This window comes from Raphanus sativus, chromosome 1 (assembly GCF_000801105.2).
Source record: "Raphanus sativus cultivar WK10039 chromosome 1, ASM80110v3, whole genome shotgun sequence".
Taxonomy (NCBI): domain Eukaryota; kingdom Viridiplantae; phylum Streptophyta; class Magnoliopsida; order Brassicales; family Brassicaceae; genus Raphanus; species Raphanus sativus.
In genome coordinates, this window is record NC_079511.1 from 24,189,452 (window position 1) to 24,214,545 (window position 25,094).

A 25,094-nucleotide genomic window follows, 5' to 3' on the forward strand; every position below is an offset into this window, starting at 1 on the left:
TTAGTAACTACAAATTAGATAAACAAAAAAATCTAATATTTATAAATTAACGGATTATCGAAATTTGTGATTTTGAAATAGTTGACCCACATTCATCCCGCATCTAATTTTTTTGAATCGCATGCATACTGCCACATATCAAAGGAGTAGAATTCACAACTAAATTCCCAACCCTACTCAAACAGAGAGGTAATCAATTATAGTTATGCCTTATGTCTTGATTGGCAGAAAATTAGTATAAGTATTATACTTTATATTATCCAATGGACACTTGTTAGAAAATAATTTATCAAATGTTAGTACTTTCTAAATGCTTTTGTTCAATGCTTTCATATATAGTTTTTAATAGAGCATTTGTATCTATAATTTATAAAATAAATAAATAAATAATGTGCCAAAAATGTATATTTAATTTATAAATTATAGATGCAAATGCTGTATTAGAAACTATTTAATAATATTGTAATTTTTTATATCCAAAAATAAAATATAGCAATATTTTAAAATAAATTTACAATAAAATACTTTAAAATAATTAAATTATACTTTATATATAATTAAATTATATAGATTATATATAATTAAATATTTTATATTTAATATATATTAAATTATATAGATTATATATAATTAAATATTTTATATTTATATATTTTAAATTATATTTCTATATTTAAATTATATTTTAAATATTAAATAAATTATATTTTTATATAGTTATATACATATTTATATTTTTATATAATTAAATATTTATATAAAATTAAATTATATTTTAAATGTGAAATATTTATATATAATTAAATTATATTTTAGTTGTAAAATTTATTTTTAAATAACATTTTTCGATATAAACATAATTTATATTATTAATAAAATTAGTTAATTGTATATTTTCTTAATTTTGTTTATTAATATATATATTAGAAATATATTGAATTGAAATAAAGATATTATATATACTAATTTTTATAATAATTTTAAATAGCATATCCATACCATACTGTTCTACCAATTATTTTATCAAATAATTTAGTAAAAACATACCATTTTTACATCATTTATATTTCTATAGCACACTGCTAATGTTTTATCATTGTTTTGCCAATCAAGGCTTCAGTATCATATCAGAAAAAAATGTTTTTTTTCTTCTTTTGCGCAAAAGAACCAAAATGCCCATTTGCCTTATCAATATGTTTATGATGTAGTATAGTTTTAATTAAATAAAGTGAAGGTGTTATTAACAAACGAATCTTTATTTCAATATTATATTTTATGCGAATTTCTCGCAGAAATATATACATATTGTTGTATGATAAAATCGCCTTATTAAAATAAAATGATAAAGGTTGGTAACTACCAAAAAAAAAATCAAAATATTTTATAGTCCCTAGACAGAGCATAAATCTCACATTATTTGTGTCTTTATATAACACATATCAACAGATGTAAAATAACACTATCGATTCATGTGAAAATATTTTTTCACTCATATAAAACATACTAGAAACAAGTGTACTTGTATTTTGTGAAGAACAGAGATCTTTATCCTAAAAAAAAAAACTTAAAACTGAAATAAAATCCACACCCAGTTAAAGAAGGGAATCTAGTTTCCTACAATTGTCACATTAGTCATTCACAATCACAGCTGTTAGGAGTGAGTAAGGTTGGAATTACAAGTAATTTCCCTGCACTAAAAATGAAATAAAATCTAAATCCACAAATTGTCTATTAGGGAAGATTTAATTCCTTTTATTTATCTGTTGTCTTACACAGCTAATATGTGTAAGTAAGTTTGGAAACAAATCTAAACTTTCAGCATTTAAATTAAAAAAAATCCATAAAAAGGGATAAAAACCAAAACAATTAACATTTGCAATGAATATTTACATTTTTTCATTAATAATAATTTTATTATAATTACGGTACTGAGATAGAGAGAGAAGGGACTGTATTTGTTCCTGGGGGGAATCATCATCTGATATACTCTCTCTCTCTCTCTCTCCTTGGATCGATTTGCTACATCCGCCGTGAGAATAAACCAACCGGCGAACTCAATCAACCGGTTTAATCGGTTCTGATCCGGTTATATCCGAAAGGAGTGTTTGTGTGTGTGAATCGGAAGAGAGAAACAGAGAGGGAAATGAACGGTGGTGATGATGAGGATGTCGTCGTCGTGGCAGCTTCTTCGGGAGACCAATCTCCGCCTCTGCAATGGAGATTCTCTCAGGTCTTCGGCGAACGAAGCGCCGGTGAAGAAGTTCAACCAGGTAACAAAAAAGTCTTCTCTTTTGACTTTGGATTGCCATCGGGATTATTCAAGCTCCGATCTGAATCTGTCGAATTGGGGATTAGGGTTTTCTGGGTTTGTTTAGATCTGTTGAAAGTTTTGATCTTTAGTACGATTCGTTAAGTGGGTCGTCTGAAAGTTTTAGTCTTTTTGGTTGTTGTTGAGTGTGTGAGTAAGCTGAAAGTGTTTTTTTTTCATCTCCTCTTGTGGCAGTTGATATGATATCAGCAATCGAGTTTGATCATTCCGGTGACCATCTCGCTACTGGGGACCGTGGAGGAAGGGTTGTTCTTTTCGAGAGAAGTGATGCCAAACATGTAATGTCTCTCTCTTTGTATTTCTGACTAAGTGGGAATTTGACTTTTTTTTTGGTTATGTAATCAATTACAGAGCAGTGGAGGTAGAAGGGATCTTGAAGAGACAGATTATTCAGTGAGGCATCCGGAGTTTTGTTATAAAACTGAGTTTCAGAGTCATGACCCTGCGGTATTTATGATTTTACTCTCTGTTTTCCTGATTGCAATATGTGATAAGAGTATGTATGTTCGTCATCTTATGTTTGATCTTTGTCTACCAGTTTGATTATCTCAAGAGTTTGGAGATAGAGGAGAAGATCAACAAAATTAGATGGTGTCAAACAGCTAATGGCGCTCTCTTTCTCCTATCGACCAACGACAAAACCATCAAGTACTGGAAGGTGAGAATATCCTTTATTTTATCTCAACTCTCTGCGCATTGACATTGTTTGTTGGGTTGCTTACTGTATCTAGAAGGTTCTTAAGTCCTTAATGTTGTAGATAGTGTTTCTTTGCCTTTTGAGATGAGTATGTAGAGGTGGTGATTCTTTCCTCTTGTTTCTGATGTGAGTTGTAACAGGTTCAAGACAAGAAGATCAAGAAAATATGTGATATAAATGCAGATCCTTCAGGAGCTGTGGGAAATGGAATTGTGGCAAACGGAGTACCTGAAGCGCTGCGGTTGCCAGTGGTAGTTGTACTCTTAACAATCTGATTCTCAAGTCATGCAAAGTCACTTGATATGCAATCATTTGTAGAACTAATAGTTCCTTTTGACATATATAGGTAACTAGCCATGAGTCGAGCCCTGTGGCTAAATGTAGAAGAGTCTATCCTCATGCTCATGATTATCACATCAATTCGATCTCAATTAACAGGTCCGTTATTCATATAGCCCATTTAGAATTCTACCTGCTTCCTTCTTACCACAACTGTTTTTTTCATTGTAAATGTTCTGCTCCTAATTGTTTTTCTTTTTAAATTAAAAACCAGTGATGGCGAGACATTTATTTCTGCTGATGATTTGCGTATCAATCTTTGGAATCTGGAGATTAGCAATCAAAGTTTCAACATTGTTGATGTCAAGCCTGAGAAAATGGAAGATCTATCTGGTAAGCCGTGGTTTACTGTTCTTTCAGTCCATTATGTTCCCTGCATGTTATGGATGACATATCATCCTATGTTATGGTGTTCATTCTTGCAGAGGTTATCACAGCAGCAGAGTTTCATCCTACTCATTGCAATATGCTAGCTTACAGCAGTTCCAAAGGCTCGATTCGCCTGATTGATCTGCGCCAATCAGCTTTATGCGATTCACATTCCAAATTGTAAGTCTTAGATACTGGTAACTGTGTTAACTCTCTATATTACCCGGTTACAAGAGCAGCAAAAGGCTAACATAGCTTGTTGCTGCAGGTTTGAGGAACCAGATGCAGCTGGTTCTAAGTCTTTCTTCACTGAGATTATTGCTTCAGTGTCAGACATCAAATTTGCAAAAGAAGGAAGATACTTACTTAGCCGTGACTACATGACACTTAAGGTCCTGTCCACACTTTCATCTTTTCCATTGGCATTAAATTATGATATGCCCTTAAAGCAAAGGTTCACTGAACTCATTATTATGTTTTTTGCATTTCAGTTATGGGACATCAACATGGATTCAGGTCCGGTATCAACTTTCCAAGTTCATGAATATCTGAAACCAAAGGTAAGTTTTCATCTAATACTTTGATAGAGCTGCATTTGACGAGCTGGTGCATAGCTGATTGGTACTCTCTTTTCCCTTTTGGCCATTTACAGCTCTGTGATTTATATGAAAATGATTCCATCTTTGACAAGTTCGAGTGTTGCATAAGTGGCAATGGATTGCGAGCAGCTACAGGTTCTTACAGGTATGTGTCCCTTTAAGCTTTGTTATTAGCATTATCAATTAACTATTGATTCCTTGTATAATCATTCCCTCTGCTTACACAACTCTATCCAGCAATCTGTTCCGTGTGTTTGGTGTTTCCCCTGGAAGTACTGAGACTGCAACGTTGGAAGCAAGCAGAAACCCGATGAGGTAAACTTGTTAAAAGCTATTAAGAGTTTAATGTGTTAGATCATCTCTTTATTGTTGTGTTGTGGTTTATGATAGGAGACATGTCCCAGTTCCCTCAAGGCCATCCAAACTAGGCAGTATACTAGGTAGAGGTCAGTCTCGTTCTCTCTCTCCTTTTCTCGTTAAAGAAAATGGCAACAAATTAGTAAAAAAAATATTGAAATGGTGAAAAAGCAGGAGGATCAGAGAGTACTGCTGGAGTCGATGGGAATAGCAGCAATGCTCTTGACTACACAACGAAGTTGCTGCATCTTGCTTGGCATCCAAATGAGAACTTAATTGCTTGCGCTGCTGGAAATAGCTTGTACATGTACTGTGCTTAACCATCCCCTCATACTCAGCAAAAACAACAAAAGAAGAAGCTAAAAAGGGGCATTTTCTCTGCTTCTGGACTCTGTTTTTTCATGGTTCCTTGTGGGGATTGCTATCATCATCATCATCATCATCATTAAGCTCTGTAATCATTCATGTTGGGAGTTCTGGAAAGGCAAGCAGTGAAAACTCAATTATTTTTATCTATTTTGAAGTGTAGAATTTACCTGGAAACAACTTTTTACAGGCCAAGAAAAAGATAATCCGATTGGAAAAAATCGTGATTTTAGTAAAATGCTAATCTCATATGACTTTTGGATTGGATATAGATTTATATTCTTTTACAATCTTTTCTTGGTCTTGTGTAATCATTTGTTTTATTGATTCTTTTGTTGAACTTGTTTTAGTTTGTTGACTTACTTAAAATAATACCATTTTATTTACTAATGTTATGTTCTTATTTGTTTATTGGCTTGACAAATTCAGTAAACAGAAAGATTGAAGTAATCATTGATCAAATCCACAAACACATCCATTTAAATGGATCACATTCGTGCTCCAAAATTCAAACTAATCTGATTTAAATAAAATCATAAGCTTTCAAATGTAGTCAGTTAAAGCCTAGTTCGTTTGGCATAGTCCAAAATTAGTAAACCCGTAAATATTTGAGTTCAGTCTAGTCAAATTCGAAATTATTTTGGGTCTATATTCTATAATTCGGTCCAGTCCTAATCAAGACTAGGTTTTTTTGAAATTTTTGGACTTTTCAAAATAATTTATTATAATATTATATCTGTTATTTTCACTATTTTATAACATTTAAATTTTAGGAAAAATGAGTTTTAGTTTTTTCTTCAAATATAAAATCAGTTTATTTTTTTCTTTAGTAAAAGAGTTTTTTCATATGCTTTAAAATTATATTATAAACAAACCAAACTAAATAAGATTCAAATAATTTTAATTAAGTTAAAAGTTTAAAGCTAATTTTGAAAAAACAAACCTTATGTTAAACAATGTCAAACATTCTATATTTTGTATTTTGGAGAAAACATGTCCTCTATAAAACATAAAACACATATAATGAATTTATAATGTAACTTCTGTAAAATCAAATAATAACACATTAACATCATTCATATTTGTTTTAGTAGAGTTTAGCTCAGAAATATGTAAATATCAAAAATGATTTTGATCACAAAATTGATACTATCTAAAGTAAAAAGTGAAGTTTCGATTTTTCGGATCAGTCCAATCTTTAATAGATTTAATTCTAAAACAGCTAATACTTAAACGGATCTAAACCAAAATGCATATTTCTAGATTTTTATAATTATATTGAAGTATACTAGTAATTTATAGGGTTGAACGGATTTATGCTTTGGAATTCAGTCATAGTTGGCATGTGACATGTCTAGTCGCTAATAACCACGTTTGATTATTGTTCGGTTGCTTATTTTTGAGATGAGTTATAGCGATAATAAGCAACCCAAAATGTTGATGGCGTTCCGACTTCCGGCCAAAAACTTGGTCACAAAAAAGAGATTAATAAGACAATAAATAACTAAAGTGCACGCGAAATATTTACAAAATCTAGTCCCAACTCTCCACCTCCCCTTCTTCTCTCCTCTCCGACAATCTTAAATTCTTAACCTTAGCTCTCGATCTCAGCTCCACGGCTCCTTCTCTTCGTGAGGATTTGGACTCTCCGACCACTGTGAATACTCCATTTCAGTGGTCAGTTTCCTTTTCATTCTATCCATCACTCTTTATCACCTAAAAAAGGTTTTGTCTTTGAGAAATCTCTGATTTAGATTTGGGTTGCTTGAGATTTAGTTGATTTGGGGATGGTGACACGTTTCTCTCATACATACTTCCTTGTCTTAAAGTACTCATTTTTTGATCATTTGTGCTGTTTAATTGTATCTTAACTGGTGATAAGAGTAAACAGCATTGTTGTTTTGAAACAGTTGAAAGATCTTAGCTTTATCACCACCGGTAATAATCATCATGTGCATTTTAACTTGAGTTTTCTCTATGTATTAGCATACTTTGATCACAGGTGAAACATTTCCTGAAAACATAAATTAATGTCTTACTGAGACTCTTTTGCTATAATATTGTATGAATATTAACTTTTTTGTTTTGTTCTTTTATAGGAATTGTCTGGTGCGACAAAGTATAAGAACCAAGTATGGATATGAATGAAGCAGAGTCTGGTACTGTTACTGTAACCGGAGAAGAAGGATGGAGCGCACAACAAGGAGAAGCTATAGATGAAGATGAATCTGATGATTCAGTTGACATTGATATGCCAAGGATAGAAGAAACACAAGGCAGGGATGGATGTTCGAGACCAAAAAGAAAGCGTAAGGAAGTTGATCCATTTGTACAGGTTTATGTTGCACGCAATGCAATTCTTCAAGAAAAGAATAGGCTATTTGAAAAGATGGTCCAGATGATGGAACGAGATCAAACATACAGAGTAGAGCATGTGGTGAAGATACTTAATGAGCTACCTGGAGTGATAAAGTGGTCACCGTTTCACATTGCTGCACTTAAGCATCTCATAGCTGATGTAGCTAACAGACAGGGGTTTATGGCTTTCTCTAGTGCTGATGATAAGATTTGCTATCTTGAGTATAGGACTGGAATCAAGCTTTCTGGTGGATTGTAGTGTTTTTGAAGTTCTTAACCTTTTAGTATATTACTTCTGTTTATGACTTTGTTTCAGTTGTTTCCTTTGTTATGACTACTTATGATTATGAAATCAATTGTGTGTTTATGGTTCTAATCTTTATCTTGACAAAACTAGCTTATATGCTCACATTCAGAACTTACATATATGATGGTTCTGTTGATGGTTAGATGGATGTTGGAGATTGCTTTAGATGGTATGTTTAAGCTAAAGAGATTGCTTTAGAGAACAGATCCAAGGTGTGCACGATGGCATCATCTTCAACAAGTTATTTCATATATTAACAGAGCGGTGATAGAGCTACGAGTGTCGATTTCTCAATTCAGTTATTCTTCTACGGTTAAGCATCAATATTAGCCCCGTGCATTTGCCGTTTTAGCCAACTGTAAGTCTTGACAAAGATCGTTAAAAGCTGGATTCGAGACTTATGCAGCAGCGCTAGATCAATGTATGTGTCACATGATAGGAAGTGACTGGTTGGTTATTCAGTGTGCCTTCTTCCCCTGTTTCATGAGCGGCAAAGAAACTTTGCTTGTTAATAAGCACGCTATCTTCTTTTTCCTTTCTTTTAAGGTTTGTCTGTTAACTATGTAACATTGAAGATCATCTCCTTTAATCAAAAAAAAAAGAAGAAGATCATATCCTAATTGTACTGCCATAATGGATGGTGTCAAACGAAAGAAACAATTGATGGTCTTGATAGTATACTGTGACAAAATACAGTCTAAAACATTGTAAGACACAGAAACTTCTGAGGTGGTCTATTTAAAGCTCTTGACGATCCTGAACGTTTCAAGAACCAAAAGTAAAAGAGATATCACATCGAAACTTCTGAGGTGGTCTATTTAAAGCTCTTGACGATCCTGAACGTTTCAAGAACCAAAAAAACAACCAAAACTAAAAGAGAGATCACATCGAGACCAAGCGGGCTTTGTACATAATGATGTACGCCATATGCCAATCCCCTGTGAATCATTTATTCATACCCAATACATAAAGAAAATGGATTAGGTTACAATGTGAGAACCACAAAAGTATGAAGTTAGACTAAGAACAATCGGGTTTACCTCCTCCAGAGAGCTTTGTGATGTCTTCCTCCCGTTGCAGGCTTGGGTGGCTATCGTCATATTGAATCCATTTGCCTGTGTCGTTATGTGAGTCGTTGTAAGAAGAATTAGAGAGCTTTTTGTGCGTATGAGAAAGAGCGAATGAGAGACCGTGAAGTTTTGTTAGAGAAAGGAACTAACCACTCTCTTGCTTGACCCATGCAACATAATGTCCAGAGTCCGCACTCCTACCCTTGTGGGTTAGCACAGAGACCAGGTCATAGATTCCGGTCATGTGAAGAGTTCCCTTCTCAGATGAAGCACCTATGTTATAATCCAAAAACGAAGTTCCGTTACAAAAACATAATTAGAGTTCCCTTCTCAGATGAAGCACCACACCAGAAAGATGTTGAAAACGCGTCTTAGATACATTACCTTCCTGTTGGGTAACAGTTGATGATTCTCCACTTTCATTTGAAGACGCCTGCAAACAAGTACAGAGCAAAAAATCCTCAAATCATAGAGGAATGTGTATTTCACATATGATGTTATGACTCGAAATAGATAGGGTACCTCTGCATCAGTCATTTTCACATCGCTGTCCTTTGAGCTACTCTTTGGTTGCAGACCAAGCTTTTTACCTTCCTCATCTCTTAGTTTCTGGAAAGACAAAGCTGTCAGTTACCGAGCCCAGATAATTTTAGCTTCACCACAATAGAAAATGCAAACCTGGCGAGGAGCTTCCAGTTTCTTTCGGAGATCCTCAGAACAAAGGTCAAAAATATCCAACTCCAGCGGATAATCCACTTTCTGCAAAGTTCAGTTGGGAGAGAGACATTATTACCAATTTACCACCATCCGGAGTCTTTTTGGTTAAGATTTAACACCATAAAGCACACGTACCCTGAGAATCTTTGCTTTCTGATTAGTCTCCCTTTTCCAGAAGAACCGCACAAACTGAACGGTCAAGTAACTTCAAGGACAGGAAGAAAAGAAACAAAATCTCATGTCAGAGCAAAAAAAGATTAGAAGTCGCACTATGTTAGTTAGGTTCTCTAGGACATGCGTGATATGAAGTATGCCACAAGAGGATCACAGAAAACTGAAATGTGCAATAAAAGTCACAAACAGTAAGCAGAGACTGATGACCTGGGCAAGGAATCTATAAGGGACTCCTTGAGGTAAAGCGCAGTACGGCCAAGAGCAGGAGATGTCTTTTCAAGTTCTCCTTTCAAACCCTACAGTAAGAAATGGGGGCTACTCAGTATATTCAAGGTTTTATGAAAGCAGATCAACACCACGTTGTCCTAATTTTTTCTATGATATGCTGCATGCGCTATATCAAAGAAAAATGCAGGAATGGAAATCAGAAACAAGTTTTACTCACATGTTTTAATCCTTCATGTAAGTGGTTCACCTCGTGTGATATATGACATTTCAGCGAATATACAGATTCCGTCTCTGAGCTTTCTTCGCCACTTTCTTGACAATGCACCCTACAGAACAAAACCAGTTAGCACAACTGAATATATAAGCAAGGCGAGGAAAATCTTCACTTGTCAATTTGACATAAACAAGCATCATAAATGAACATTTCATATATTTCCCTCTAGGAAAACCTCAACAAAAATATAATACATGCACACACACACCCACACACATGCACTTTGATATTTAAATATTGTCTGTAAATTTCCAAAGACCCCTAATGTCGTTGAGAGATGAATGAGTAAGTGAGCTGCTGTAACTAAACTTTCAAGTATTGCCTTTCATATTGTCAGTTATCCTGCTTCATAAGGATACTAACAAGATGCTCCTGCTTTACTGCAGGAGTATGGATCATGAGTTTAATCGTAAAACCAGAGAATGAAGTCCTTTTACTTGTTTACAAATCGACCAGACCAAAAACCAATTATATGGATGATCTATACAAATAATATAAGCCATACGTAACAGTAATGTGTGAAATTTGCATGCATACCTGCTCCGAAGATTGACACCAAAGAGAGCTTTCACTGCATCGGAATCCTCGCTGGAAGCTGGTGCTTTTAGGGACTGTGAAAGAGTGTACAACAGTTGTGTCCAACATTCTTCAGCATCCTGTCAGACAATTTAATAGCACGGGTTTACAAACAGAAATGTTACAAACCGAGTTTTCAATAAGAAACAAAACCTGCTGCATGTGCATTCCATTCTGCAACTGACTAAACTGAGGGAACTTTTTTCGTAATGTCTGCATCAAGACAAAAGTTGATATGAGCCAATAAGTAGAAACTTGCAAATTTTATGATAAGACATGGACACTAATAATAAGAACTAGCAAAAGACATTTGAGATGAGGCGTCCAAAGAAAACTAACCATCCAGAACTGCGTAGGGGAAACAGCATTGACACTTCTGTCAAGATCACCAAATAGCTCGCGTGTGGCAACTGTGAGCATGTGAGAAGTCTGGTCGACATCATTGCTTCGTCCAGTAAGTGCGTAGCTGTTAAGGGCATTGTTTGCATGAGATAGCGCTATTTAAGTAAAAGACAGTGAAATTTCTGTATTATTGTTTTGCGTTTAAAACAGTAAAGGATAAAAGATGAACTGACTTGGATAACGCTGATTTCAACTCTGGGACAGATTTTAAGCACTGGACCGTGGAGTTCATGTAACATGTGTTGCCAAGGTTGACAAGGCCTGCACTGTAACCCTGAAATCAATTGCAAGGCAAGTTAGGTGATAGGACAGATGCCCCAATTTTCTGAATATACAAACAAAACATGACACCAAAATTTTACAAATTACAACGCCTAGCAGACAATTGAGTTTATCCCTTTTTTTAAACCTGAAGTCTATGAGGTTGTCTAGGGTCCAAGTATTGTAAAGCTAAGAAAACTACCAAACCCTCAAGAAACATATGGACAATGAACTAGCCTAAGTAGCTTGTTTTAATCAGTAGCTACGACAGCTAAGAAACAGCAGAACATTTAAGTTGATATAGCACAGAGCTGACAGTTAGCGCGTGTATGTGGGTTCCTGGAATAACGGTTTCAGGTTTTGTCATTTGATTCCACAGAGGTGATACGCGAGGCTCATATCAAATCAGTAATGAAAAAAAAAAGAGAAAGAATGTACCAAATGAGTGGCTTGCTCTTCTTCAGGTAGATCCTCAGCAAAAACAATAGCCTTTTCGGGAGCTTTCACAATCTCATCTGCAGTTCCCATCATCATCAGCTTCTGACCCTAAAACAAACAACATAAGCAAAATAAGCATCTTTACAAACAAACAAACAAAAAAACGAAGCAATTAAGGAAGAAAAAGGAAAGAGCTTTACATCTTTCACTCCAATGGCGGACCAATCTGCATCATCCTGCGCCCAAGTGAAAGAAAATTGTCAATCAACACTGAAATAAACAGTCTGGTGAACACACAGTACAGATCCTTTTTTTTATTACCTTCAAGAGGCCACCTTTGACCATGATCTTTTGCCTCTCTGGAGGAACTCCAGTCAAATCATACAGCTGAGCCTTGAACACATAGGGAGGCAGAGTGGGATCAATCTCGATCCCTTCAAACACCTTCTTCTGCCACTTCACGCTTACTGTACAATATGAAACCCCACACAAATTAGGGTTTACATCTACTCAATTCTCGATAAATCGAGAAACCCTAATTATTAGCTAGCTTCTCAGACGGAGAAGAAAACGAGATCCGATGCTATATTACGAAACGAATCGATTTAAGCATGTAGTTATCGAAGAGAAGAGAGAACCTGTGAGCATCTTTGGTTGCGGTGGGTACTGAGAGGCTTCTTCTTCTTGCTTGCTTGGAGAGACGGTAACGAGATTTTGTTTTGGTTCTTCTATGGAGTTCGACGCTCCTCTTTTGATGTATGATGATGTCACCGTTTTCTTCCTTTTGGGGTGATACCGCCCGGATCGTAACGGGTCGGGTTTACAACGTTTCGGTCTTTCTTTGTCGGCCCACATTATCTTCATAAAAGCCCAATATAAAAGCTGAATATAGGTATGATTGGTAAGTGCTGTGATTTCACTTTTTTGCTGTAGAATTATAGTTGTGATTATACGGTCCGATTGGTAATGACTGTAGCTTCGAAATTATTGCTGTAGAAAAAAATCTGTAGATTTTTTGATGTAACTTTAAATTTTATTGCTGTAGAATTTTATGGAAAGCAATAAAAAATTGCTTTGGATATTTGGTTCTGCAGAGCACTTCTACAGCTGTAGATTATTTCAAGAGCTGTGATTTAAAAAAATAAACTAAAACTTGATTGCTCTGAGTTTAGTGCTTTAGAAATAAATAGGGCTACCAACAGCCACTACCAATCACACCCTGTTTTTGCTCTGGCTTTAGGTTTTTAATTGTTAAGAGTTGTTAGATTGGGCTGTAGATATTTGTCTTTCTAAAGCAATTATAATAACATGATTTTAAAGAAAGGCTGTGAGTATTTTACAAATTGATGTGAACGTAAAAACAAAGACAAAGCTTGATTGCTTTTAACTGAGTGATGTGAGCTTAAATGGTGCTGTCTACAGCTCCCAGAGCGCTGTGGTACCAATCATCCTCATAATCTGTTTTGATTCAGTCTCGATTCAAGAATATTCATATTTTACGAAGAAAACCAAACAATAATATAAATATCTGTATTTTGACAAAAATAAATATCTGTACAGAGTAAACTAAATTCACAAATACTAATATTTTTAAGAACGGATATACAATTCGATATTTTATATACATATATTTAAATAATTAAATATATATATACAAATAATATTAAATATTATGTTTTATATAAATTTTAAAAATATTTTTCTTTATTAAATTTATTATATTACTTATTAAATTTTAAAAGTAAATAAATTTTGTAATAAAACAATGTTATTTTTAGTTTTTTTAATTTATTTAGCAGATCGAACCGGATCCGCCAAAAGTTGAGATAATTATTGAATCAGGTCAGATAATCATTTATTCAGATGAAATGATCGAATCATGGATATCTCTAAAAATCTGGATATCCAATATGTGTCTACCCTAGTGAATAGATATGAAAACAACTTAATTATCTACTATAGTGATAACTAACATGGTTCCTCTGAGATTAAATTTTGTAAAAGTTAAATAAAAATTAAATAAACAAAAACATATTCCAAATTATGTTAAAACACAGTGAAAACAACTATTTCTTACCATTTCTAATTTATTTTTGTTACCAATAAATCAATAAATATATTTTTTTGTAAGAAAATAAGGCTGGATAACTAACCTGTTTAAAATAAAAAATGAAGTTAAGATGATCTTAATATACACCTATATAAATATAAAGTAGCATGTTACTTAGATCATCCATTATTAGTTTTCAATATGTATGAGAACTCTAGAAAATATATAAATTTTAGATATAAAAGAAATGTAAAGGAAATGAAAGTTTAACTAATTCAACTATGTGTTCAAATTAGATTCGGTCCATTTTTCATTTTTTATTCTGATTTATTAAAATTAGATATTATATTAAAATTGTATCTACTTTGATTAGATATATTTTATATATTTTTTGGTTTTTGGTTCGTTCAGTTTTATAGATAAAATTAATTTTTTATATTATTTTGAATTTTAGTTATATTATTAAAATCAGATTATTACTTTTAAATAATATACTCAGTACTCTATCTCATAATTAAAATGTTTTATATTTTATTTAAATATTAAAAATAAAATACTATTTTAAATGTTATAAAATTCATAATAAAATATTAAATTTTATAAGCAAAATACTATTTTAAATGTTCGGATACCCATTCAATATTTGATGGTTTTAGTTTTTTCATTTAGAAAATAGGAATCGTTCGGTTTTTTTTGTAAATTTCGGTCCACCTCCGGTTCAGGTTCTTTTGATTGGGTTCCAGTTTGTTTTTTAGGTTTTGGATAATATGTTCACGACTAAAGTTTTATTACTAAAACATATAATTTTGTTATTATCCTTAAAATACATTCTTATCGTATAAACCAAAACTAATTCACCAAAAAGTAACTATATTTGCAAGGTTTATAACCATTATGCGATATGTAAACCAATGTGGTTAATATATTAACGTATGTTATACTATGTATATTTATATGGTATAAGTTATAAAATAGAATAAAATCCTAATATAGATAGTTTAATTTATAAGTAAAATGTCCAAAACCAGGAATTTCATGATCTATCTGAACTTTCGGTTTTCCGGGTTTAATTCTGATTTTGGGTGTTTTCAGAATTTTTGGCTTTAAACCTGAATAAATCTAAACTATTTTTAATTCGATTCACTTCAGGTTTTATGAAAAAATAAAAACCCGACTGGAACCCAACATTGCGCGAACTATCCGATCCCAAAAATGTATGGTTCATACACGGGTCCAAAACACCCAATCATGATAACTTGAAAAACAAATAACCTGAACCGACACGAACCTAAAATCTGAATGCCCATCCCTATAAGTTAGTTGATGTCAAAACACGTCAAAATATATTACTCTCAATTATAGATGTCAAAACTCAGATATTAAAATTCAAAACAAAAATAAGTTAGTAACTTTTAAATTGTAAAATTTAACCAAATAGTCATCCTGCGCTTTTAAAGCGCGGATCAAAATGTAGTTACAAACTTAAATTTGCCCTATTTCCTAATTCTCACAAAAAGTATATCCTTTTTTTGAACTAAAAGGCTTTCATTGAAAAAGCAGAAAAGAAAAAAGATTACAGGCTAAAAGGCCATGGTTTTAAGAGCTAGAGCCAAGTGACGGAGTTAGATTTTTTTTTTTACCGGGGTCGAAAATATGTATAACCAAAATTGTTTATCACTAAGCAAAAAATACTTCTATTAATATATTTTGTTTGCTAACAACTTAATATATTTTCTACAACTTTTTTTTGTATTTTAAATATTTTTTATAATTCATAAAAATAAAATTTGTAATACTATTTCCATAATCTACATTTCTCATTTTTAGATTTTAAATAAAACTAAATTTTAAATTTCTCTGAATTTATACAATAATTTTATGATAATATTTGGTGAATTTTTAAAAACATTATAAATCAAATTAATGAATTATCAGTTATTAAATATTTTTCTTCCATAATTTAATAAGTTTTAAAGTAAAATATAAAAGTAAATTAAACAATTGTAAAGAACTCCAACTTGAATAAACATTTTTTGTCAGCAAAAACAGTTGAGAATAATAGCAGAGAATTATTGTTTTGATAAGAATTATGTGAGACCCATAAATATTATGAAACTAGGGAAAACCCGCCCTACGGGCGGGTAAATAAATATTTTTTTTGTAAAATATTTGTAAAATATTTTGTTTACTCTAAAAATGAAAGTAATATTATATTTAGTTTAATCTAAAACAGAATAATAAGTCTGTTTTGTTCTCAAAATAATAAGCTTGTTTAGTAGAAATAAATTCTGATGCAAATATCATTATTTTACATTTTCTCAATGTTTATTCTACTTTATTATATATATATATATTCAGTAAATAAAATACATTAATTGATTTAACATCGTAGTTGAAATCAAACTTATAAATTATGAATTACTTCTACAAATTATACTTTTGTTTTTGAATATACTTTAGTTTCTCTTTTACATATTCTTTTAAACATATTGATTTAGTTAATACCAAAAAACAAACTAATCACGATAAAATGTCAGTGTAATATTTGATGTTGGGAATGTCAGGAATGGGTTTGGACAATATATATATTTAGAGAATTAGATTACTGTCGCCATTCTGCTTCCACCATTACCAAAGCTGGACTAATTGTTGAAAGTACTAATGTATGGACATTTAGATACTCCCTTTCAGTTTCATCTTAGCACTGTCAGGCATTGATGAATCTGTCTATATAGAGAGAAAGACCCCATGATCAAATCGTAAATTGATGTACGTCTGCTGATTCAGGGATGATAGATATGTTAATTCTTGAGAGGTCCAGTGTTTGGAAATGCATAGTTTATACATAACACATCTTGTAAAGAGATGATAGCAATATGCTCAATATATTATTTGTACACGTCTTTGTTTGAAATATATTTGGTATTTGGGTGATCTATTATTAATCTCTAGATATGGGAAATATGTTCTGAGAATTGTCTTGAGGAAAAAATTGCAAACATGAGAAGGGTTTTAAATAAAACCAAAAAACTTCACTGATCATAAGCACTATTCAAATAGCAAATACTGCTTCCAGATATGGCCAATATATCGTGGTAGTTTGGAGCATAATTGTTATTTGGGTGATCATTTTTTATATATTAAAGATATGCAGAGAATATAAACTGAAACTTGGAGAGCAAGGAACATGTGATAAATATCTTTATATTAGTTCAAACTGAATCAGAACTTTTGAAGACTGTCTGCAAAAACATAGCAAACTGCAGAAGGAAACAAAAATGGTGCCTTAGCATTATTCAAATAGCAAATATTGCGTCCAAGTGCTTCATGATCTTCACATATGCGATTCAGGCCTTCTTGACAACCTTGGAAGATGACGGTGCTGCTGTTCCTATAGTTGGTGATTCCTCACGATCATTACCACCAACATCAGCCTTAGTAGGCCCTGATACGTTCCAGGCATCTCCATCATCATCATTGCCCTCCTGTTAAAACCGAAACACATCATTATTTCATACTACGTAGAAAACATAATGAAATGTAAAATGAAACTAACAATGGCAAAAAAGTCCGGTAGTGACAGACGGTCACCTTCCCTCGGGATGCTGAGAGATAGTGAATATTTGATGGTTAACCCAAGTATATAACGATCTATGTAGCGCCTAGGAACTTTTGAAACTTTAAGACAAACATGTGGAAAATACAAATCAAATATAATAAAAAAGATGGAAAGGCATCAGAGGTCATACCTGAAGATGCCTGATTAGTGGCATTCTCTTGCTCTGCCTCTTGGTTCTCCAAATTGGTTCCAAGGATCTAACTCCGACCATCAGTTCTTGAATTTCGACTAAGGTTAAGTGATCAAGTTGTTTTACATACGAAGCCTTCTCAAACATGTCCTCAGTGATCTCATAAGAAGCACTATTCTCAGCATCGAAATACCCATGAATTCTTGCAAGGAACGGCTCATCATCGCTGTCCATGTCATTCAAAACACGTGAAGGATTCAATGCCATATTAAAATCAGTTTCAGTCTGCCGGTAATATTTATAAGAACTGCAAATAAACCTAGTTTCTGAAATCAACAAAGGGAACTGAAACTATCTACGAAAGAGTGAAATAAATATTTTGACCGCAAAATTAAAATGATAATGAGTTTAAAGAAAAGAACAACCTTAGCGTTAAAGAGAAGCATATCACAGTCACACACATCAACTCGCCACCACCTTTAAAGTTTCTGGCTTCACAGTATCTAATCAGCCGCACCTCCACTATGGAAGAACAACGACCAAATCAGAGATAAAGAGGGATGAGGTAGCCATTGTACTGAAAATAAACTTTCTCTTGGATTAGGGATGATGCTAAGGGGATGAAGCTGAATTCTCACTGCCACGAAGAAGGTTAAGACGATTTAAGACGATTAAAGCTCAACGCTCACCGTTACGGAAGCTGTATCGTCTCGTCGCCGACCGAAGTGGAGAGGAGACGACGAATGAGCGAACCTCATCTGATTAGGGTCTCGTTCGACCGGTGTGCTAGATGGGCCGTCAAGATATAAGCGATGCGAAGCCCAAATGAAATCCGGACAGAACACGCACGCCCAGCAAGCTGCGTTTCATTAATCTCCGACACGTGTCACGCTCTGGATGCACGAATTTCCAGGCTGGAATTCTAGGTGGCATCACCAGGAGAGAGCAAACTCAACTTTATATAAATAGATAGAATATTGAGCCCAAAATCAAATAAAAAGTACGCCTAAATTTCTAATTAATCAAGGTTTAGTGTTTGTTCAGTAGCATATCCCTTTGTCACAAAAAGCATAAAAAGTAGGCCTAAATTGATTATTTTTTAAAAAATAAGTGGGGTGAGCTGACCCCACTCCATACAGTAGCATATCCCTTTGTGACAAAAAGCATATCCCATTCCCAACTATACAATGAACGGTCAATCTCATCTGGACAGAGCAATCCTATAAATCCTAAAATTCCTAGTAATAGACTCGGTGACCCTAATTGTCAACGTTCCCAACCTCCACATCTACGCAGTGGTGGCTGCTTCCTCCATTCCCCACCGTGAGCTCCCTATCCCTTGCAGCCTCCAGTTCCCATGTAACCCTACACGTGGCCATCATCTTACCAATCAAACAAGACATCTGGGCCGCGAGCATCCCGAGCCAAAGTCCCTTGAATACGAACCCAAACCAAAACGCCATAATCATTGCCATCGGCAACCGGTAGTGCAAGAACGAGCAACTTCTTCCATTCTCTCATTCTATCTTCATACGACTCCTCTAAAACCTCCTCATTGCTACTTAGCTTCTCTTCCAAGAAAGCGATGTAGATGCAAAGAAAGATGACAAGGTTGAAGTTTAACACGACACCACTCAAGGCGATACCTTTGATACCAAACCCGAGATACGACACGAGGAGTAACGTGATGGGCAAGTGGAGAACACACGCGATCGCCGTGCAGATTGATAAAGGCATAGTCTTTGATTGATAAACTCTCAAAGGCTGTAAGAATGATTGAGCGACGAGGTCAGGAACAGAGTAAAGCAGAAAGGTTTGAGCTTCAGACGCGAGATCCTCGTCTTGTTTCAACATTTCAAGAATCTTCTTGATGTTGATCCAAAGAAGTGAAACAGGGATCGATGTCAAGAGGAGGAGTATGATTCCTCGCCGGATGGTAGCTCGGAAGAGGTAATAGCGTTTTGCACCGAAGGCTGGAGGGCAGATTGATCCGATGCCCATGGTTAAACCGGAGAAGAGTGAGTAACCGGTTATGTCGGCAAACGTTAGAGCTAGGAAGCCTCCGGCGAAAGTGAGGCGACCGAGACCTTCGAGGAAATACAGAGAGACGAAGTAGGGGAAGTAGAGGAGTAGGCCTGGGAAGACCAATGGGAGAGATATTCTGGCGACTGAGATAGCTTCATTTACGAAGGCGGATACTTTTGGTAGTAGTGGATTACCCATTTTGGATAGTATGTGAGAGTACAAATGGATATAAGAGAGGAAGTAAGAGAGGTGTTTTTTGTGTGTAGAAGATTGGTTTGGTTAAAGCAGCTAGCTATGGTGCGACTATATAGAGAGAAGAGAGTTAGAGACGATCGGAACGGTGTGTACAGGGAACTTATCTTGTAAACTCACCTAACCGACTTGACGATAAATGACGACATTGCTTAGCCACCAAGAAGTTCTCCGTGTACTTCTGTACTACTGAATAGGTTCACTTCTCACTCTTCTAATTCGGTGTTATTTAATTAAATATTCCAATCTGGCGTCTGACTAGAACTAAGAGAAGGGGGGGGGATTATGCACTCGCGTTATTGCCAGTTTACATGTCTGCTTGTATCCTAGAAATTCTTCCCAAATAAAAGGAAAGAAAAGTAATAATATTCTAGATAACAATAACAAATGCATATAACAAAACGTGGAAGTTTTACTACTGGTCCCATAGAGTCAATGAAAATTGCCAAATAGAAGTTTATGAAAATTGTCAAATAGAAGTTTTTGGAAGTTTTACTACTGGGATATAGGGGTGGTCCGTAAATTTTGATTTGATCCATTATTCATTTCGACGTTACGAATCGAAGCAAATGTTAAAATTCAATATCCGTCGAATAAAGAACAAATCACAAATATTCTTTAAAAAAAGGATATTTGATCCGATCCGTAATGTATATATGTGTATACATGTATATATAAATTATATATAAGTTTATATCTTTGTATAGATTTTTAGATATTTTATCCACTAAATTAAATATTTGGTCATTAAATTTTTAAAAGTATGTAGCTTTTAAATAATTTGTAATGAAATATTATTATTTTATATTAATTTTTTTCCTTTTATTTAAATATTTTTCAAAAAATGATTTTTTAATTGTTTTTTTACCGGATCGACGGATCAAATCGGATATTCGGTAAAATATACTGACTTTTCGGATATCCGTAACACCAAAAATCTGAAATGCTACGGATCGGATCGAGAAAAATCGATTGTTAGTAAGGGACATATTGGATCACGGATATCCTTAAAATTCTGGATATCCGATCTGTGCCCACCCCTAATGGGATAACCGATAATCTAATACTCCTTGTTTAGTTAGCCCAATGATTCCTTTTATTCATGATCTTAAATCTTCATGAATCGATGGAACTCATTATTCCATTAGTAATTTTAGTTTTCACTCCATTTCATTTATTATTCCACATTCTCCTCCATTGCAATCAAACAGCCACTGTTAAAATCCTCAAATCAGGGAAATGAGACTTGAAATGCATAGAACCTGAGTTTTCATCTACCCTGTTAGTACAGTCTTGTAAATTCACCTAATCGAATCCCGTTAATCAGTGACGACATTGAGGATTAGGAGGGTTTTCATAACATGGAGAAGTTTTTAAAGTGGAGTAGGATCCCAATCATGAACAATGCTTCCATCATCTCGCGCAACTCATGACCGGCGATAACATGTATAATAGTCAATATTTTGTTTTGCTTTTGATGATTCTAACTTAGAACGTTCAGGTTTGGGAACGAGTAACCTGAGATAGGGTTGGATGTAGAAGATAATCTACATGAATTCAAGGGGAGAAGCTAGCTTATATAGTGCGCATGCACATGCACATGCACCCATAATTATTTAGATTAAGAAATTTTTACATTGAACATATAAAGTGAAGTGACATATTTGGTCAAAGTGCACCCATAGATTTCAAAAGAATCTGAGTTGGATGCTCCTATTTTTAACTTACGCCGTTATATTTAATAGTTATCTGATTTCCCTTATACTTAATCAAATGCACCCAGTAAAAAAATGTGCTCATCGCAAATGTATCTGACAATTTTGGTTCAAAACCTTAATGATGCTTCAATAAACCTTTTGACAACTGTCTTCAGCTCCAGGAGATGTAGAGATCATCTATTCAAATATTATGAAAGCGACCAATGTGCACTAAGATACTCATAAAACCATAATTTCATAAGTAATAAATAACACAACTGTAGGAGTACAGAAAAACATATAATGTAAATGGTACTTAGCAATATAGATCTTTTATAACAAAAACCAACTTGACCTTACAGTTTGAGAAAACGAATTTTATAATACGATGTATACGCCACGTATAAACATGTTTTTACTTCACCCCGATATATTAGATTTATCACCTTAACTTATATTATTGTTGTGCAATTGGTTTGATTTTGATATATATCATAGTTGTTTATAAAAAAAATCATATATTTAGATTGTTGTGTAGAAAAATGGTTATGTGGCAAAATCAAACTCTTGGTTTAACATACCCAAACTTCTTTTACCAATTTTAGGCAGCAAAACAAAGCTTTAGGAATACATTTTATCACGGGTCCTTAAACAGTTGTTTGTAACCGGGGTCCTAAACATTTTCACCAAAAGTTTTTTTTATACATGTCCACAATGTTGGTAATATATGGAAAGAATATAATTATTGAGCATAAAAACGAAACAATCATGTTGGTCACAAGTAACAATTCTAAAATATATTAACGATAAAAACTGACAATTTATTTTAGTAAACCATATACAATATATTTTAAAAATTAATTAAAATAACAAAAGATAATTACTCATCTTAACACCATCAACAATATTTTATTTCAGAAACTCCTTTTACAATATCCAAAAAAATTTAAAAGAACATAAATTTAAAATACAAAACAGTGGTGTATCATACCATACCATAAAAGAGAGAAGTAGAGGTTAGAATATAAAAGAAGAAGAAAAACCAAAAACCCCGCTATAACTTTTGGAATATTAGTAGGATTTCTATTTTTATTTTCATAGATTACAAATGTATTTCGGTAAAAGTTCCTTTGGTCCATTGGTTTGAATACAGTTTCATTAATGGTTCTATATCCGGATGTATGAGATTCAAATCCCATAAAATTCTAATTAAGCAGATGACTGACAATGGCGTACCATTAAACATCAATCTCACAGGACTGTTTGAAGTGATACAAGAATAAATTCTCATAAGATAATAGTATTGTCGGCTGTAAAATCATATATGTAATATTTTCATCGCTGTAATAGCATAATTAATAAGACGCTAAAAGATTACAAAATATGTTTTATGTTAACAAAAATTTATGGTGAAGCTGAGAGAGAGAGAGAGAGGGAGAGAGAGAGAGAGAGAGAGAGAGAGAGAGAGAGAGAGAGAGAGAGAGAGAGAGAGAGAGAGAGAGAGAGAGAGAGAGAGAGAGAGAGAGAGAGAGAGAGAGAGAGTGTCAAATTCCTAATTTTAGTAAGAAAATGAAACATAATTATGTAAAAATTCCAATAAAACAAAAATTACAACCACCAAATACTTTAAAAAATAAATACAAATTCAAAGAAAAGTATATTAAAATATTTATTCGAAGGATATATTCACATACAATCAAAGCCATTAACTCCAGAAAATTACAATAACTATAAAATTTTCAAATTTAAAACAGATAAATAACAAAATAAATTAATTTGTTTACACATCAAGACCAATAGATTTTAATTTACAAACAATACTTGATTAGTTTTATATATATATATATATGTTGTATAATCTATATAATCAAATATAAATGGTATATTAACATAAAATAGTATAAATTCTTTGCATTTCTTCACAATATTTCTTCTCATGCCGAATTCCTATGATTTTTATTTTTATGTTTTTCCAAATAAACCACTTCAGATCAACATGTATGATTTATTTTTTCACTTTCTATTTAGAATGCCTGCAGACAAAAAAATTCCTATTTAGATTGCCCAACAATAATTTTCTCTAAAATTTTGTAAAGTTATTAAACTTATATATATGAACGTTGTGTTGTAGATATAACTTAGAGCTAAAAAGATCAACAAAACATTAACATGGATAACAAAATCTATTGCAATTTCCAAGTTCAAACTTTATAAAGAGGATGATTGGTAGGTTACTGATGTGAGTGCTTTGCACATCTTTTATTATTTCACAGCCAATTTTATTTCCAATTATGTTTCTGCTAAAAAATATAAAGTTACAGCCCAAACTTTTTTAAAAGATAATAAATTGATTTTAGAAATCAATTTTCTAACAATTTTTATTCAGTCCTTTAATTTTTTTTGAAATAAATATATAACACTAAAACCTACCGCTTAAATTAAGCTATTAGCCTAAAACTACATAATCTACCAATCATCTCAAAAATTGTTTACGAAAAATAATCAGACAATATCATATATTTCTATTCAATTAAAAGGAAAATTCTATAATTATATAATCCGTATGTAATGCGGAAATGGACCTAGTATCATATAACCAATAGAAAAGGAAGATGCCCAATTTGCAACAAACATCTTAACATAGATTTATTAGATTCAAGACTCCTCAACGAACCGAGAGAAGACTACATTATATGTAGTTAATGTATTAAAAACTATAATTTAATTAACACTATCAAACTGTATTGTAACTGGTGTACAATTTAGCTTATTTATTTTCATACTTTGTTTGTATTGCTAATTTCATAAATTTATGTAATTAAACTTTACATAATTTTATTATATTCTTTTGATTTGTCATACTAAAATCTGCAAACTAAGTTTTTTGTAAAGATTCCTAAACTAAAAGATTTATCGTTAACAGAAGTTTGTTTTACTAGTACTGTAGACGAAATTTTAATCCATTAAATAAAATTAGTTTATGATTTTTCATGTAAATCTTTATTTTAGGTGTGTTTATCCTAAACAAACTCTATTTGAGAGTTTTCATTAGAATTCCTAATTTAATTTGTTGATTATTAATTGGTGTTATAGCTTAGAAAACTTCAAATCTGTATTTTCCAACAATTTTCCTTTTATATTTATAGGAGATCTACATTTAAAAAATATTTTATATAACTCGAATCTAAGTCATAATCATTAATATTGTAAATTTGTAAAATGAGCAGCTCAATTCAAATTAAAAAGCTGGTCACAAAGTTCTGAGGGAATGGTATATGGTTGAAGGATTTAATTGATTCTAAAAGAATTCAATCGAAGATATAAATAATATTTTAAAAGTATTTTAAAAGATTTGATAAGGATAATGAATTTGTCTAATTCCCATGTTCTGATTATTAACAAAATTCAAATAATTTTAATATATCAATTTCTTTAAATTCTATGAACTAATCTTCTTGCA

The 25,094-nt window shown here is 32.9% G+C and overlaps 5 protein-coding genes across 19 annotated transcripts; 2 read left to right on the forward strand and 3 right to left on the reverse strand.

Annotated features, from left to right (window-relative positions):
- Positions 1–1,956: 1,956 nt before the first annotated feature.
- LOC108844881 (serine/threonine protein phosphatase 2A 55 kDa regulatory subunit B alpha isoform-like) lies at positions 1,957–5,446 on the forward strand. Of its 5 annotated transcripts, none has more exons than XM_056988508.1 (14): positions 1,957–2,270; positions 2,504–2,607; positions 2,681–2,776; positions 2,868–2,987; positions 3,167–3,280; positions 3,373–3,464; positions 3,580–3,698; positions 3,791–3,914; positions 4,003–4,126; positions 4,226–4,294; positions 4,387–4,478; positions 4,571–4,648; positions 4,724–4,779; positions 4,862–5,446. In XM_056988508.1, the coding sequence occupies exons 1-14, from the start codon at positions 2,144–2,146 to the stop codon at positions 5,008–5,010; spliced, it is 1,464 nt and encodes a 487-aa protein (XP_056844488.1). In that variant the 5' UTR covers positions 1,957–2,143; the 3' UTR covers positions 5,011–5,446. The 5 variants fall into 5 exon arrangements, with proteins under 5 accessions (XP_056844488.1, XP_018473698.2, XP_018473794.2 ...); XM_018618196.2 differs by having other exon boundaries at positions 4,865–5,446; XM_018618292.2 differs by having other exon boundaries at positions 4,724–4,773.
- A 1,069-nt stretch (positions 5,447–6,515) lies between these two features.
- On the forward strand, positions 6,516–7,790 carry LOC108851326 (uncharacterized). The gene is made up of 2 exons (XM_018624744.2): positions 6,516–6,733; positions 7,156–7,790. The coding sequence occupies exon 2, from the start codon at positions 7,191–7,193 to the stop codon at positions 7,671–7,673; it is 483 nt and encodes a 160-aa protein (XP_018480246.2). The 5' UTR covers positions 6,516–6,733; positions 7,156–7,190; the 3' UTR covers positions 7,674–7,790.
- A 569-nt stretch (positions 7,791–8,359) lies between these two features.
- On the reverse strand, positions 8,360–12,679 carry LOC108809924 (ubiquitin carboxyl-terminal hydrolase 6). The gene is made up of 17 exons (XM_056988517.1): positions 12,500–12,679; positions 12,183–12,328; positions 12,062–12,097; positions 11,862–11,969; positions 11,336–11,436; positions 11,100–11,226; positions 10,914–10,973; positions 10,722–10,840; positions 10,128–10,236; positions 9,890–9,978; positions 9,644–9,713; positions 9,470–9,550; positions 9,314–9,400; positions 9,176–9,224; positions 8,942–9,064; positions 8,762–8,836; positions 8,360–8,659 (listed from the first exon to the last, which is right to left on the reverse strand). The coding sequence occupies exons 1-17, from the start codon at positions 12,507–12,509 to the stop codon at positions 8,604–8,606; spliced, it is 1,446 nt and encodes a 481-aa protein (XP_056844497.1). The 5' UTR covers positions 12,510–12,679; the 3' UTR covers positions 8,360–8,603.
- Positions 12,680–17,099: 4,420 nt separating this feature from the next.
- On the reverse strand, positions 17,100–18,447 carry LOC108852000 (uncharacterized). Of its 11 annotated transcripts, XM_056988531.1 has the most exons (5): positions 18,350–18,445; positions 18,086–18,182; positions 17,661–17,886; positions 17,503–17,573; positions 17,100–17,396 (listed from the first exon to the last, which is right to left on the reverse strand). In XM_056988531.1, the coding sequence occupies exons 2-5, from the start codon at positions 18,121–18,123 to the stop codon at positions 17,303–17,305; spliced, it is 429 nt and encodes a 142-aa protein (XP_056844511.1). In that variant the 5' UTR covers positions 18,124–18,182; positions 18,350–18,445; the 3' UTR covers positions 17,100–17,302. The 11 variants fall into 11 exon arrangements, 5 of the variants coding, with proteins under 5 accessions (XP_056844511.1, XP_018481017.1, XP_018481009.2 ...); XR_008935613.1 differs by having other exon boundaries at positions 17,468–17,589; positions 18,086–18,447; XR_008935612.1 differs by having other exon boundaries at positions 17,468–17,573; positions 18,086–18,446.
- Positions 18,448–19,043: 596 nt separating this feature from the next.
- On the reverse strand, positions 19,044–20,371 carry LOC108849341 (protein DETOXIFICATION 50-like). Its single transcript, XM_018622890.2, has one exon. The coding sequence runs from the start codon at positions 19,881–19,883 to the stop codon at positions 19,044–19,046; it is 840 nt and encodes a 279-aa protein (XP_018478392.2). The 5' UTR covers positions 19,884–20,371.
- Between the last annotated feature and the right edge of the window lie 4,723 nt (positions 20,372–25,094).

Excerpts from the sequence above, each read along its gene's own strand:
- LOC108844881 (XM_056988508.1), top strand. The coding sequence starts at position 2,144 with ATGAACGGTGGTGATGATGAGGATGTCGTCGTCGTGGCAGCTTCTTCG. Across the intron at positions 3,915-4,002 it reads TGCGATTCACATTCCAAATT|GTTTGAGGAACCAGATGCAG; the intron begins GTAAGTCTTAGA and ends TTGTTGCTGCAG. Across the intron at positions 4,649-4,723 it reads GCAAGCAGAAACCCGATGAG|GAGACATGTCCCAGTTCCCT; the intron begins GTAAACTTGTTA and ends GGTTTATGATAG.
- LOC108851326 (XM_018624744.2), top strand. The coding sequence starts at position 7,191 with ATGGATATGAATGAAGCAGAGTCTGGTACTGTTACTGTAACCGGAGAA.
- LOC108809924 (XM_056988517.1), bottom strand. Across the intron at positions 10,974-11,099 it reads CCCCTACGCAGTTCTGGATG|ACATTACGAAAAAAGTTCCC; the intron begins GTTAGTTTTCTT and ends GTCTTGATGCAG. Across the intron at positions 10,237-10,721 it reads GGTGTCAATCTTCGGAGCAG|GGTGCATTGTCAAGAAAGTG; the intron begins GTATGCATGCAA and ends TTTGTTCTGTAG.
- LOC108852000 (XM_018625484.2), bottom strand. The coding sequence starts at position 17,927 with ATGGCATTGAATCCTTCACGTGTTTTGAATGACATGGACAGCGATGAT. Across the intron at positions 17,574-17,660 it reads CACTAATCAGGCATCTTCAG|GCGCTACATAGATCGTTATA; the intron begins GTATGACCTCTG and ends AAAAGTTCCTAG. Across the intron at positions 17,397-17,502 it reads TCTCAGCATCCCGAGGGAAG|GAGGGCAATGATGATGATGG; the intron begins GTGACCGTCTGT and ends CGGTTTTAACAG.
- LOC108849341 (XM_018622890.2), bottom strand. The coding sequence starts at position 19,883 with ATGGGTAATCCACTACTACCAAAAGTATCCGCCTTCGTAAATGAAGCT.